This window comes from Alexandromys fortis, unplaced genomic scaffold, assembly GCF_014885135.2.
Source record: "Alexandromys fortis isolate MF-2015 unplaced genomic scaffold, M_Fortis_MF-2015_v1.1 scaffold_324, whole genome shotgun sequence".
Lineage (NCBI taxonomy): Eukaryota > Metazoa > Chordata > Mammalia > Rodentia > Cricetidae > Alexandromys > Alexandromys fortis.
In genome coordinates, this window is record NW_026068221.1 from 68,735 (window position 1) to 84,600 (window position 15,866).

Sequence of the window (15,866 nt, forward strand, 5' to 3'; positions counted from 1 at the left end):
CTGTTTCTTGCCAGCTTTTCTTAACGTATATGAATCCATCAGCCTTCTGCCTCTGGGCATTTACCTTTCTCTTCTGTAAGTCCCACATTCGCTCTTACTCCTCGGCTGACTGGGCGGCTGACCCTGAGCCTTTTCTTATTCTCCCTTTCCTTCCTTCCTTTCTCTGGGGTTCTCCTTTTATTTATCCTCTCTGCCTGCCAGCCCCACCTATTCTTCCTCCTCCCTCACTATTGGCGTTCAGTGCTTGATGAGACCATCAGGTGTTTTAGACAGGCAAGGAATCACAGCTTCATAGAGTTAAAGAAATTCAGCATAAACAAAAGCAATACATCTTTACATCTTTGAACAATTGTTTCAGAGCAGAAACAAATGTAACACACTTTAAAATAATATTATACAACAGATTATGGGCATCAATTACCTTGTCTAGATTTTTTGTTTTGTTTTTGAGACAGGTTTTCTTTGAATAGCCCGGTCTAGTCTCAAATCCTTAACCCTCCTACATGAGTCTCCTGAGTTCTGGAGTTAAGAGTAAGTACTGCCATACTCAGCTCCCTTACCTGTTAAATAGGAGTGATGATATCTGCCTAATTATGTTGTAAACATTACATTCCATGATGGATGTGAATCTCTGTATGTTTGTCATAAAGTAGTTGCTTAAATAGTATTAGTTATTATGTATTAATTTGGATCATAGTTCAAAAATATTTTGAAAAATTTTCATTGGTAGTCATTGCTTTTCAGTACTTGTAAGCAACAGTTGAAGGCCAAAGACCCTCCTCACCTGGGTTTATAGTGTGTGTGTGTGTAGGGGGGCGCAATTTTGGTTTTCACCAAGTGGAGAGTAAGCATACTGACATCTAGTGGCTGGGACCAGAGATGCTCTTAAACATCTTGGTGCATAGATATTTCCTCAAGACAGGTTTTGGTCCCTAATTGTAGTCTATTTTAAAGTGTTTTGACATTCTATCTCCAACATGGATTTTGTTCCACATTAGTGCTTAAAAGTCTGTTTTATTCTTTTTAGTGTTTGCCATTGGTATGATTTAATTCTAAAATTTTATCTTATTGATGTATTCAGTTATGAAAGTATTAAATCAATGAGATTCTCAGAATTAAAAGTCTTAGCCCTCAGAAATATTTTTATTAAACATTTTGCATTTCTTTATGTGGGGGGAGTTTCACACATGCCATGGCGTTCATGTGGAGGCCAGGTGACAATGTAGCACTCAGTTCTCTCCTGTCTCCAGAAATTGAACCAAAGTCAAAGCACTTTTACCCATTAAGCCATTTTGCTGGCCCATCTTGGATATATTTTTTTTTAAGATTTATTTATTATGTATACAACATTTTGCCTCAATGTATGCCTGCACACCAGAGGAGGGCTCCAGACCTCATTACAGATGGTTGTGAACCACCATGTAGTTGCTGGGAATTGAACTCAGGACCTCTGGAAGAGCAGTCAGTGCTCTTAAGCTCTGAGCCATCTCTCCAGCCCCTTGGATATATTTTGAATGTATATAGAAAATAAACATTCCGTTTTTTGTTGTTGTTTTTAAGACAGGGCCTTCAAACATATGAAAAGATGCAGGTGACATCCCTCATACGGGTTTGCTGCAGAGAGCAATGGGAGACAGTGGGACGATTTTCCAGCATGGTTGTAATGTAGTTTGAGTCAGTGTTTAATGGTTATGACGGGTTTCCTTGTGGAGGATTGTTTATAAGAGAATGTCTGAGTAGAAGGAGGGACTGCAAGGCAGGACATTGTTGAAGTCTAGATGAGATCCTGAGAGTGACTTTTTCCACAGAGACTAACAGGTCCAGGCTACTTTGACATGAGTGTAGAGAAGGCAGGACTGCTGATGGTCCTTTGATGGTAGGGATGAGAAAAGGACTTTTGTTTGGGTTGATGGATTCCATTTATTAGTAAGAGGAAGTCTTCTGAGAAAACTGGAGATGTCTGTCTTGTTCATTTGGGAGGACAAGTTGAGACTGTGTTCTGAGCTACTTAATTTTGAGGTGACTGTAGACACTCAGGACCAAATATTTAGGAAGACAGTTTGAAATAGGGGTTTGGAGCACAGGAGGAAGTTGGAAGTTAGAGAAACAAGTATAAAATGGAGTGAATCAGCATGCTCTGTGTGTCATCATTTCCCAAACCACATTTCATCACTTCCATGTATATCAGAAATCAGCATGCAGCTTGTGATCGCTTACAGCCAGGTAGCAACCATGAAGTAGTCTATGCTGTTAGAGCATGCACAGGCAGGTGGAGTTGGTAAAGTTGAAATACCTTAAGTTGAACCATCAAGTTAGAAAAATTCTTTAAGTCATCTCTAAGTTGCTTATGCGGTATACTTATGTTATACTTCTATTGTAATTACTTAACCAAACATTCCTTAATTACTTATTAAATATCCAGTAGAGAGTAAATTCTGTGTAAAGAGGTGTTACCCTAGATGGTTTAGGGAATGATGATAAGAAAAACAGTCCATATGTGTTGAGAACACACAGTGCCATTGTGCATTTTAACATTACACAAATGCTGGATGAACAACACTAAAGCAAAGAGTGCTGTGGGGGCTCCAGCAGGGCAGGCTGGCAGTCATTCTGTTCATATGGACTCAGCAGGCTGCACAACACACAGCACATTCAGGTTCTGACTTTTGAAATTTTCTGTATCTTCCCCAAATGGTTTTGATTCTAGGCTGATTATCCATAGGTAGCTATGAAAGGTCAGTAGCCATTACCTTTACATAAATGGGATGCTGGCATCAATAGCTTTTAGATTTTTTTCTTTTCCTTTTTTTATTTTTTATTGAGCTCTACATTTTTCTTTGCTCCCCTCAATGCCTCTCCCCTCCCCTTTCAACCCTTCCACAAGGTCCTCATGATCCCAATTTACTCAGAAGATTTTGTCTTTTTCTACTTTCTACTTCCCATGTAGATTAGATCTATGTAAGTCTCTCTTAGTGTCCTCATTGTTGTCTAAGTTCTCTGGGATTGTGGTTTGTAGGCTGGTTTTCTTTGCTTTATGTTTAAAAACCACCTATGAGTGAGTTCATGTGATAATTGTCTTTCTGTGTCTGGGTTACCTCACTCAAAATGATGTTTTCTAGCTCCATCCATTTTCCTGCAAAATTCAAGATGTCGTTATTTTTTTCTGCTGTGTAGTACTTCATTGTGTAAATGGACCACATTTTCCTTATCCATTCTTTGGTTGAGGGGCATTCAGGTTGTTTCTAGGTTCTGGCTATGACACACAAAACAGCTATGAACATAGTTGAGTACATGTCCCTGTGGCACGATTGAGCATCCTTTGGATATATACCCAAAAGTGGTATTACTAGGTCTTGAGGAAGGTTGTTTCCTAATTTTCTGAGAAATTGCCACACTGACATCCAAAGAGGTTGTACCAGCTTGCATTCCCATCAGCAATGCAGAAGTGTTCCCTTTTCCTCACAACCTCTTCAGCATAAGTTGTTATCAGTGTTTTAATCTTGGCCATTCTTACAGGTGTAAGATGGAATCTCGGAGTTATTTTGATTTGCATTTCTCTGATGACTAAGGATGTTGAGCATTTCCTTACGTGTCTTTCAGCCATTTTAGATTTCTCTGTTGAGAGTTCTCTGTTTAGGTCTGTACTCAATTTTTTTTATTGGATTATATGATCTTTTGGTGTCCAATTTCTTGAGTTCTTTGTATACTTTGGAGATCAGACCTCTGCCTGATGTGGGGTTAGTGAAGATCTTTTCCCATTCTGTAGGCTGTCGTTTTGTCTTGTTGACCGTCTCCTTGTCTTTACAGAATCTTCTCAGTTTCAGGAGGTCCCAATTATTAATTGTTTCTCTCAGTGTCTGTGCTGCTGGGGTTATATTTAGGAAGTGGTCTCCTGTGCTAATGTGTTCAAGTGTACTTCCCACTTTCTCTTCTATAAGGTTCAGTGTGGCTGGCTTTATGTTGAGGTCTTTGATCCATTTGGACTTGAGTTTTGTGCATGGTGATAGATATGGGTCTATTTTCATTCTTCTACATGTTGATATCCAGTTATGCAAACACCACTTGTTAAATATGCTTTCTTTTTTCCATTTGATATTTTTTCTTCTTTGTCAAAAATCAGGTGTTAGATGATGTGTGGATTGGTATCCGGGTCTTCAGTTGGGTTCCATTGGTCCTCCTGCCTGTCCTTATGCCAATACCAGGCTGTTTTCAGTACTGTAGCTCTGTAGTAGAATTTGAAGTCAGGGATTGTGATGTCTCCAGAAGTTCTTTTATTGTACAGTAGCTTTTAGATTTTCTTAAATGCTTTGTTACCAGCACTATGCCACACACACATATGCACACACACTTTTGCCAACTTGTGAATACTTAGTAATACATGTTTATAAAAATGTTATATGGTAAAAATATGCCTACACCTGAAAGAACTCATTCAGGACTACAAAATAAAAATGCTAAGCATGAAAAAGCATCATTGAGGTAAAGATGTAGTTCTGTGGCGTAGCACCTTCATAGCATGTACAGGGCCCTGAATTTGGTCCCCATTACTTCAGAAACAAAACAAATACCATATAGCAAAGACATTGCCCTGTACGAATTGAATAGCCCAGAGTTTTCTGTTAGGGATAGTAAAAAGTATTGTGTCTGAGAATATGGTGATAGCTAAAGCCAAGGAAAGTATTTAGAGTTTTATAGAATCTACTGTACATATTGCCTACTTCACCAGATTCCTTTATCCCTTTTTAGTGCTTATTTTTGTACTCTTAAAACTCCCCATTCAATGTATTAGTCTTCATCTTTGCATTTTCCTACTCTTTTTGTTGACCCCCCTCCACTTTCCAACTCTCATGTCCCATCACTTCTCTTCTGTCCTACCCCAACAGTCCCCACGCACTTCATGCCACATGTATTCTATTACTCTTTTTTTCTTTCCCTCCTTCCTTAACACCCCAATTTCCTCACACTCCCCTTTCTAGTATTATACCTTCATGCACACATATACACACATACAAAAATGAAAATCTAGGATTTGGGGGTTAGGCAGATGGTCCAGTCAGTAAAGTGCTTAGAGGGCAACAGAACAACAACCTGAGTTTCATCCTCAGAACCAACATTTTAAAAATGCCAGACACTTGTAATCCCAGTGCTGGAGAAGCAGGTGGATGACGGGCTGGGTGGCCTGCCAGCCTGCTCTAATCCATAACCCCAGGTCACTGTAGAGATGCTGTCTCAACAACAAGGTGCTTGAGGCACCCTACCAGAGTTCTCTTCTGATCTCCACATGTGCACAGGAACATTTGCACACAAATACACACATAATCTAGGATCCACATAGGAGAGAAGACATACAGTATTTTGTCTTTCTGAGCCTGGATTCTTATGCTTGGCATGCTAATTTAGATTTCCATCTGTTTTCCGCACGTCATGATTTCAATTTTCTTTATGGCTGAATAAGTTCAGTTGTGTGAATGTACCACATTTTCTTTAACCATTAATCGGTGTATGGATATAGAGGGTGTTTCTACTTCTTGACTATTATGAATAGTGCAGTAATAGACATGGATGTTCAAGTATCTCATATTCATTTTCCATACTGGCTACAGCTGTTTACTCTCCAATATGCAGTTGATAAGAGGTTTTCTTCTCCCAAATACTTTCCGGCATTTGTAGTCTTCTCTCTTTCTCTCTCTCTCTCGCTCTCGCTCTCTTTTTTTTTTTGTTTATGCTTTATTTTTATTTTATGTGTATGGATTGTTTGCCTGCATATACGTATGGGCACCACATGTAAGGTACCCCAGAGGCCATAAAAGGAGGTCAGATTCCCTGCTACTGGGATTACAAAGGATTGTAAGCCACCAGGTGACTGCTGAGTCCTGTGCAAGATCCGCAAGTGCTCTTAAGTGCTGAGCCATCTCTAGCCCTATATTTTTTTAATGTTGGTCATTCTGATTGGGTGATATGAAGTATCAAAGCAGTTTGAATTTTCATTTTCCTGATGGCTAAAGATGCCAAACACTTTGTAAAATAGTTATTAGTATTTGTATTTTTTCTTTTGAGAACTTTTTGTTGTTTGTTACCTTATTGGTTGATTAGATAATTTGTTTTTGTGATGTTTAATTTTTGCAGTCCTTTAGATCCTCACCTGAAATTTAGCTGGCAGAGATTTTCTCAATTCTCTACATTATCTGCCAGCAGTTTCTATTGCTGTGCAAATGCTTTTTGCAATTTATGCAATCCCATTTGTCAATTCTTGGGGTTATTGCCTGTGCAGTGAAATCCCTTATAGAAAGGTCTTGCCTATCCTTATGTCTTGAAGTGTTTTCTCTTTAGCAGTTGCAGAATTTCAGTTCTAACAATGAGGTCTTTGGTTCATTTTGGATTTAATTTTGAGGTGGGTGAGAGATTCAGATCTAATTTTATTCTTCTGCATATGTAAATGCAGTTCTCAAAGTAGCCATAATGAATGCCAAAGAGTCAAGTAATCCCTTACAGTATATTAAAATAAGTCTAGAAACAAACAGTGAGAGAAACTATACAGATACTTGGAGACTGAAAAATATAATTTTGAATGTATTGCGGAAATCAGGGAGGAAATTTTTCAATTCTTAAAATAAAATGAAATCATAGCACAACCTACAAGAACCTCTGGAACACAGCTAACTAAGTATTTCTCGAGGGAAAGCTTATAGCTGTAAGTGCTTACTTTAAAAGTTCATAGTAGGATCTGGAGAGATGATTCAGTGGTTATGCACTTGCTGATTTTGCAGAGAACCCAGGTTCTGTTCCCAGCTGCCACATGGTGTCTCAGAGCCATCTGTAACTGCAGTTCTGGGGGACTCTGTCCTCTTCCGGCCTGTGAGCAGAGGCATGCATGTGGTGTATTTATATCCAGACAAGCAAAGCACTCATATACATAAAAAACAACAAAACAAAACCCCACAACTTTTTAAAAACAGTGGTCTCAAATAAACTAATGGTGCAGCACAAGTTTCTAGAAACACAGTAAATGGCAAGAAATAATAAAGATTAGGACAGAAATAAATGAAATACAGACTAAAAGAACGACACATAGAAACAATGAAACAAAGCTGAACTTATAAACAAGATTGACAAAGCCTTAGCCAAACTAACTGAAAAAAAAAGGCTGAAATTACTAAAATCAGAGAGGAGCCAGGTTTTGTTACAATTGACTCGAGTGAAATCCAGGAAAGATCAAGAGGACGGATCAATGCGGAAAACTTTGAAAATGTGCATCTTTGTCCTTTAAGGCATAATTCAAATACCACATGTCTTAGGGAAAACGTCTTTAACACCCTGCATAACTACTTAACAGTTAAGTTACAAATAAAAAGAGAAGGTCATAGGTTAGGTAAAATTCGGTGCTCACTTATCCATTATGCTTTTATTGTTCCCTTATTTGGGCTTTTAGTGAGAAGGGAATCCAGGGGGTTGTAGTGAATGTTTATTCAAAGGGAACTCCAGAGTGCTGATGGGAAAAGAACTTAGCAGGATGAATTGGGATGTGAAGAACCATGGTTGCTATCTAATGATTTTGCTAACCTGATGTGTTCATTTTAAAGGAAAGCCCTGAAGAAAGGACAATAGACCTCACATCTATTCAGGTAAATAAATTTGCTTTCATCACCGATATGGATTTCATGTAGCTTAATCAAGAGATTTTTGTATGCCTTTACTTCCCTAGTCTTAGTTCTACTGGCTGCCAAAAAGGGAAAATAAAATGTTTGCCCTTATAATGCTGTCAAATAACTTTCATCCAGATTTATTGGCATAGACCATTGTTGACTCTAAGATATAACTCTTCATACTCTGACTCTTGCTATTCTAATCACTCATTGTTTCATGTATGTTGAAATAGGGACGGCGGCAGGGCTGCGTCCCCGGCACCCGGCCGCCCGCATGGCTAGCTTATGCCCAGAAATAATTACACGGAAACTGTATTCTTTCAAACACTGCCTGGCCCGGATAGTTCCAGTTCCTTATGGCTAGCTCTTACATATTGTTCTAACCCATTTCTAATATTCTGTGTAGCCCACGAGCTGGCTTACCAGGGAGGATCTTAACCTGCGTCTGTCTGGAGCGGGAGAACCATGGCGACTCCTCACACAGCTTCTTTTTCCCAGCATTCTCCTCTGTCTACTCCGCCTACCTAATTTTCTATCCAATAAAATGGGCCAAGGCAGTTTCTTTATTAATAAGAAATCACTCCCACATCATTTCCCCTTTTTCTGTTTAAACAAAAAAGAAAGGCTTTAACTTTAACATAGTAAAATTACATATAACAAAACAGTTATCAAGTAAGAATTACAGTTACAATATTTATATCTATTTTATCTCTTATCATAACTAAGGAAAACTATAACTAACCATTCTTCAACTCCATCAAAGACTCCAGAAGGATATAATATTACCTATCAAACAAGAAATAAGAAAACTCTAGAAATGACAGAGACATCTCGCTGCCTGGACAGTCACCCAAAGTTCCTCTGTACCGTTGGGGCATCCATCTTCGGCCTACAGGCCCATAGTATCCAGCAGACATTCTCATCAAGCAAGAAATTCCAAAGACAGTTCAGTCACTTTTTGCTGTGTCCTGCAGAATGTCTCACAGACTCTTTCATGAAGCAGGAACCCCAAAAGGTCATCTCACCTTTAGGCAAGTTCAGCAGTCCTCTCTCTGCGGGTTCTCTGTGTCCAGTTTATGCAACAGTCCAGGCAAGAGCAGTTTCTTGCCCAAATGGCTATCAAACTCCATAAGGATTCTCTTCGATGCCCATCTTCCTCTTGAAATAGATTGGTGCTGCCAGGAGCAAATGTGTCTCATTGTCATGAAAAACCCTAAGTTATTAAAATATCTTAAATGCCATATTCTGCAGCCTTTGAAAGATATGAAGAATGCCTATCTAACTAAAATATCTCTCTATATATCTAGAAAATCTAACTAACATGACTACAAGCTTAAGTATTAGCGATGATTATCCATTAACAACCTATATTTCCTAATTATACATTACATTTTTAAATGAACTACACAATCACAATACCTTAATCAAGATCAAAAATACATATACATATAACAAAATTGACCATAAAATCCATACCAATGCAAATTATTCATATCTATATCATATCCCCCTTTAAATGTAAAAGAACATTTATAAACAATATTTGGGAACATGGGCGTAGTTTTTTCTCTACAAACTGCTTCCTGCTGAATAGGGGCGTCGTTAATTAGGTTGTTCATGATATAACCTGTATGCTAGTTTCATCTCAGTTGGCAATTGAGCGAAGCAATTTTTTGAGGGTATTCACAGCAACCTTTCAGGAGGGCGTGGTCTATCATACCAAATCGGAATAGATGCAATCCACAGGGTCTCATCCTCTGCAAAAACAAAAGAAGACCCTCTCCAAAGCATCATATCCTTAGACCCAAATTCTGAAATCATAATACCCTTATATCCATTTTGGTTTAGCTTGGCAGCCCATGTAATGAAATGTCTCTCTGTACTTAGCTCCTTCACAGTCAAAAATTTTAAAGAAAACACAATGTACATAATCCAGACTCTCTGTGAATTTTCCATTTTTACGTGGCTTATATTTCTTTATTTCTTTTAATCTATAACTCTCTGTACTTCTGTACTCTGTCTCTTTAAAGACTTTACCCTTTTTCTTTTTAAGACATTAACTTTATTCTTTATATTCTTTTTCTTCTCTTTCCCAAGCCTACGTACATTTATCCAACAGTGTCTGAATCTGTTTTATTGTGAATCTGTAATTTCTTTACTATACAGGAGCATTTCTTAAAATGTTAAGCATTTCTTAAAAACTTAAGTTGCACCATTTACAGGTAATACGGTACTGCCTGTGTCCTGCCCAGTCTAAACCTTAACTGCACGGTTTTAAGGTAATTACGGTAGTTCCTGCTGAGATCAGCACAGTTCAGCATGGAGCAGCTGCTCCTGCCTCAGAGTCATTTGGTGCCCCTGAACCATTCACAGTTTCAGGCACACAGCAAGTCCACATTGGAGCCGCACTCAGCAGTTTAACTCTGAGACTGAGTGTGCAGCACAGAAACTCTTTTCATCCAAGTTACAGCCAAATCTGACATGCAGAGCACTGCGCAGTCTGAAAATGCGTCTCTGTACAGCGGCAGGAATCCGCCATGCTCTTCCGCCTGCCTAAGCCTGATTCTGCCGTCTGCCCAGGTGCAGGCGGGAAGCGCTGAGCCATCGGCACAGTCTCAGAGCACTCTCCTCCGATCCCAAGCGGGAACACAAACATCCAGTCCCATAAAAGCCTTGAAATGCTTTAAAGCCAGAGTTCACGCTGGCAGCATAGCTCCAGGAAGCAGCGCTTTAAAATGACGCGGCTTTTTTTTTTTTTTTTTTTTTGCTGTTGCTGAATCAGGAATCTCTCTACAGAACGCCACCAACAAAACAGCAAAAATCTGTGTTAAACTCTCTCTCCCTTATTTTTAAGCCTTCTCAGGTTTTTAAGTGGATTTAGCCATCACGTCTGGGCGCCATCTGTTGAAATAGGAGCGGCGGCAGGGCTGCGTCCCCGGCACCCGGCCGCCCGCATGGCTAGCTTATGCCCAGAAATAATTACACGGAAACTGTATTCTTTCAAACACTGCCTGGCCCGGATAGTTCCAGTTCCTTATGGCTAGCTCTTACATATTGTTCTAACCCATTTCTAATATTCTGTGTAGCCCACGAGCTGGCTTACCAGGGAGGATCTTAACCTGCGTCTGTCTGGAGCGGGAGAACCATGGCGACTCCTCACACAGCTTCTTTTTCCCAGCATTCTCCTCTGTCTACTCCGCCTACCTAATTTTCTATCCAATAAAATGGGCCAAGGCAGTTTCTTTATTAATAAGAAATCACTCCCACATCACATGTAATAGTAAATACAGTTGTATGTATCTAAAGTAAACCGGATGTAAGAACACTGGGTACAGTGTTCTCATTATCTTAGAAAATCTTCCTGTGCACACGGCAAAGACTGTGAGACATAGTTTTTGTGTTACCTATTTTAGATACCGAGTTTCTAGAGTACGAGAATGGTGGCACTTTTGCACTTCACAGTACTTTGCTCTGATGAATGATTTGCCAATATAATTAAAGCAATTATAAACTAAATAAAATAAAATAAATAAAACTAAATTGAATTAATTTAGTGACTTAACTCTAATCATGAACCTTCTAAGTTGATGTTTGCAATATGTATTCAGAATGTTGTTAAACTAGGCAGGAAACAAGGACTCATGTTCAATAAGTAATTTTTTTCTTTTTTGTACCTGCAGGGGAAGAAATGGAACTGGTATTTGGACTATTTATTTTCAGAGGGTTTTCAAGGCCTGGAACTTTTCATAAAAAGTAGTATCCGTCGTCGTGCTGGACCGCAAACACAGAACAGAAGAACAATGAGTGAACATTAGACGAATGTTGACATGAGCAAAGTGGACACGCTGAACCAAATTCCTCATTGCAAGAGAGGCCAAGCAGCTCAACGTGAGGTTCCATACTATTTCACAAGCCAGCAGCTGTCTTCAAGGAGTACGTAGTCTATCCTGCTCAGGAGAACCTTTGTGTGACTGACGTAATTTTTTAAGCATTCAGATTTTTAGCTAACTTCTTCTCGGCTTTCTAGTGGGAATTTTTATCTGCTCTGTTAGTAGAAGAGAGCAAGTGATATAAGTTACTCTGCAGACATTCTCATGTAAAACATGCTGTCATCTCTGAAGTCCTGCAGATATTTTCTGGTTTTCTCATGTGAACTCCAGCAGCAGCAGCAGTGAGTTACTTATAATAAGATGCAGCACGGGTGCAGCCCATTCCCGAGAAGCTGATACTATCTGGGCCTGCACTGGCAGTATTGATTGTGGAAGGAAGGGTAGGGGATGAAAAAAAAATCTCTGATTTTATTGGTTTAATTTCCTGAAACCATTTTTATTATTTGAGTATATATGTGTATGTATATATTTATGTGTATGTTCAGATTTCCAGTCCTAAATAAATTAACTTCAGTTTTACCTTTAGGACTAATTTTTTTCATTGATTTTTATTGAGCTATATATTTTTCTCTGATCCCCTTCCTTTTACTCCCCTCCCCTTCAACCCTCTCCCATGGTCCCCATGCTCCCAATTTACTCAGAAGATTTTGAATTTTTCTACTTCCTATGTAGATTAGATCCCTTTATGTCTCTTTTAGCTCTCTTAGGGTCCTCTTTGTTGTCTAGGTTCTCTGGGACTGTGGATTGTAGGCTGCTTTTCTTTGCTTCATGTCTAAAAGCCACTTATGAGTGAGTCCATATGATATTTGTCTTTCTGGGTCTGGGTTACCTCACTCAATATGATGGTTTTTTAGCTCCATTCATTTGCCCACAAATTTCAAGATGTTATTTTTTTTCTTCTGTGTAGTACTCTATTGTGCAAATGTACTACATTTTCCTTATCCATTCTTTGGTCAAGGGGCATTTAGGTTGTTTTTAGGTTCTGGCTATGACAGACAATGTTGCTATGAACATAGTTGAGTACATGTCCTTGTGGTATGATTGAGCATCCTTTGGATATATAACCAAAAATGGTATTACTGGGTCTAGAGGAAGGTTGTCTCCTAATTTTCTGAGAAATCGTCATACTGATATCCAAAGGGGTTGCACCAACTTGCACTCCACCAGCAATACAGAAGTGTTTCCTTTTCCCCACAACCTCTCCAGCATAAGTTGTCCTTGGCCATTCTTAGAGTGTAAGATGGAATCTCAGAGTTATTTTGATTTGCATTTCTCTGACTACTAAGGATGTTGAGCATTTCCTTAAGTGTCGTTGAGCCATTTTAGATTCATCTGTTGAGCGTCCTCTGCTTAGGTCTGTACCCCATTTTTTTATTGAATTATTTGTTGTTTTAATGACCAATTTCTTGAGTTCTTTGTATATTTGAGAGATCAGACCTCTATGATGTGAGGTGGTGAAGATCTTTTCCCATTCTGTAGGCTGCCATTTTGTCTTGTTGACTGTATCCTTGTCTTTACAGAAGCTTCTCGGTTTCAGGAAGTCCCATTTATTAATTGTTGTTCTCAGTGTCTGTGCTGCTGGGTTATATTTAGAAAGTGGTCTCCTCTGCCAATGTGTTCAAGTCTACTTCCCACTTTCTCTACTATGAGATTCAGTGTGGTTGGTTTTATGTTGAGGTCTTTAGTCCATTTGGACTTGAGTTTTGTGCATGGTGATAGATATGGGTCTATTTTCATTCTTCTACATGTTAATATCCAGTTATGCCAGCACCATTTGTTGAAGATGCTTTCTTTTTTTCCATTTTATATTTTTGCTTCTTTTCAAAAATCTTAGGTGTTTGTAGGTGTGTGGATTGATATCTAGGTTCTTGGATTCGCTTCCATTGGTCCTCCTGTCTGTTTTTATGATAATACCAGGCTGTTTCAGTACTGTAACTGTAGTAGAATTTGAAGTTAGGGATTGTGGTTTTCTTTATTGTATATGATTGTTTTGGCTACCCTGGGTTTTTTGCTTTTCCATAAGCAAAAACTCAATAAGTTGAGTATTGTTCTTTCAAGGTCTGTGAAGAATTTTGCTGGTATTTTGATGGGCATTGCATTGAATCTGTAGATTGCTTTTAGTAAGATTGCCATTTTTACTATTTTAATTCTACCTACCCAAGAGCATGGGAGATCTTTCCATTTTCTGGTGTCCTCTTCAAAGAAAGAAATTATCATACAGGTTCTTGTCATACAGGTGTTCCACTTGTTTGGTTAGAGTTACTCCAAGATATTTTATGTTATTTGCAGCTTTTGTGAAGGGTGATGTTTCTCTGATTTTGTTCTCAGCCCATTTGTCATCTGTGTAGAAGAGGGTCACTGACTTTTTTCAAGTTAAGCTTGTATCTTGCTACATTACTGAAGGTGTTTGTGAGTTGTAGAAGTTCCTTGGTCGAACGTTTGGGGTCACGTATGTAAACTGTCATATCATCAGCAAATAGTGAGAGTTTGACTTCTTCTTTTTTGATTTGTATCCCCTTGATCTCCTTTTGTTGTCTTACTGACAACAAATCTAGAACCTCAAGAACTATATTGAATAGATATGGAAAGAGCGGACAACCTTGTCTTGTTCCTGATTTCAGTGGGATTGCTGTGAGTTTCTTTCCATTTAGTTTGATGTTGACTGTTGGCTTGCTGTATATTGCCTTTATTATGTTTAAGTATGTTTCCTGCATCCCTGATCTCACCAAGACCTTTATCATGAAGGGGTGTCAATTTTATCGAAGGTTTTTCGACGTCTAATGAGATGACCATGTGGTTTTTATTTTTCAGCTTGTTTATATGGTGGATTATGTTGACAAATTTTCGTATGTTGAACCATCCCTGCATCTCCGGGATGAAGCCTGCTTGATCATGGTGGATAATTTTTCTGATGTATTCTTGGATTCGGTTTGCCAGTATTTTATTGAGTATTTTTGCATCAATGTTCATGAGTGAGATTGGTCTGTAATTCTCTTTCTTAGTAATGTCTTTGTGTGAGTTGGGTATCAGGGTATAATTGTAGCCTCGTAAAAAAAAAGTTTGGCTCTGTTCCTTCTGCTTCTTTTGTGTGAAACAATTTGAGGAGTATTGGTATTAGTTCTTCTTTGAAAATCTTGTAGAATTCTGTGTGAAAACCATCTGATCCTGGGCTTTTTTTCTTTCTTTTTTAAAATATTTACTTATTATGTATATAGTGTTCTGTCTACATGTATGCCTGCTGGTCAGGAGTGCCAAATCTTATTACAGATGGTTGGGAGTGATCATGTGGTTGCTGGGAATTGAGCTCAGGACCTCTGGAAGAGCAAACAGTGTTCTTAACCACTGAGGCAACTCTCCAGCCCCTTTTTTTTTGTGTGGAGTGTAGATTTTTAATAACTTTCTTTTTTTAATTTATTTATTTATTTACCCTGATTGCTCTTTGAGCTGATGAGGGAGGGGGATTGATTGGGGGAGGGGGAGGGAAATGGGAGGCGGTGGCGGGGAAGAGACAGAAATCTTTAATAAATTAATTAATTAATTAATTAAAAAAAAGATTTCTGCCTCCTCCCCGCCACCGCCTCCCATTTCCCTCCCCCTCCCCCAATCAAGTCCCCCTCCCTCATCAGCCCAAAGAGCAATCAGGGTTCCCTGCCCTGTGGGAAGTCCAAGGACCACCCACCTCCATCCAGGTCTAGTAAGGTGAGCATCCAAACTGCCTAGGCTCCCACAAAGCCAATACATGCAGTAGGATCAAAAACCCATTGCCATTGTTCTTGAGGTCTCAGTAGTCCTCATTGTCCGCTATGTTCAGCAAGACCGGTTTTATCCCATGCTTTTTCAGACCCAGGGCAGCTGGTCTTGGTGAGTTCCCAATAGAACATCCCTATTGTCTCAGTGTGTGGGTGCACCCCTCGTGGTCCTGAGTTCCTTGCTTGTGCGCTCTCTCCTTCTGCTCCTGATTTGGACCTTGAGATTTCAGTCCGGTGCTCCAATGTGGGTCTCTGTCTCTGTCTCTGTCTCCTTTCATCGCCTGATGAAGGTTAATATTCAGGAGGATGCCTATATGTTTTTCTTTGGGTTCTCCTTCTTATTTAGCTTCTCTAAGAACCGAATTATAGGCTCTTCAGATCGTATAAATCTTTCGACTTTTGATAACTTTCTATTTCTTCAGCAGTTATAGGTCTATTTAAATTGTTTATCTGGTCTTGATTTAATTTTGGTAAGTGATATATATCCAGAAAATTTTCCATTTCGTTAAAGTTTTCCAATTTTGTGGAGTACAGTCTATTCTGTTGATTACAGCTCTCAATTTGATTATTTCCTGCTGTCTAGT

General features: G+C 39.0%; 1 protein-coding gene across 1 annotated transcript in view; it reads left to right on the forward strand.

Annotated features, from left to right (window-relative positions):
* Cenpi (centromere protein I) overlaps positions 1–12,058 on the forward strand; it is a 60,905-nt gene extending 48,847 nt beyond the window's left edge. The window contains exons 21-22 of the mRNA XM_050130572.1: positions 7,581–7,622; positions 11,324–12,058. Coding sequence (XP_049986529.1) covers positions 7,581–7,622; positions 11,324–11,458 — 177 coding nt within the window. The 3' untranslated portion in view covers positions 11,459–12,058. The remainder of the gene's footprint in view (positions 1–7,580; positions 7,623–11,323) is intronic.
* The last annotated feature ends 3,808 nt before the right edge of the window (positions 12,059–15,866 follow it).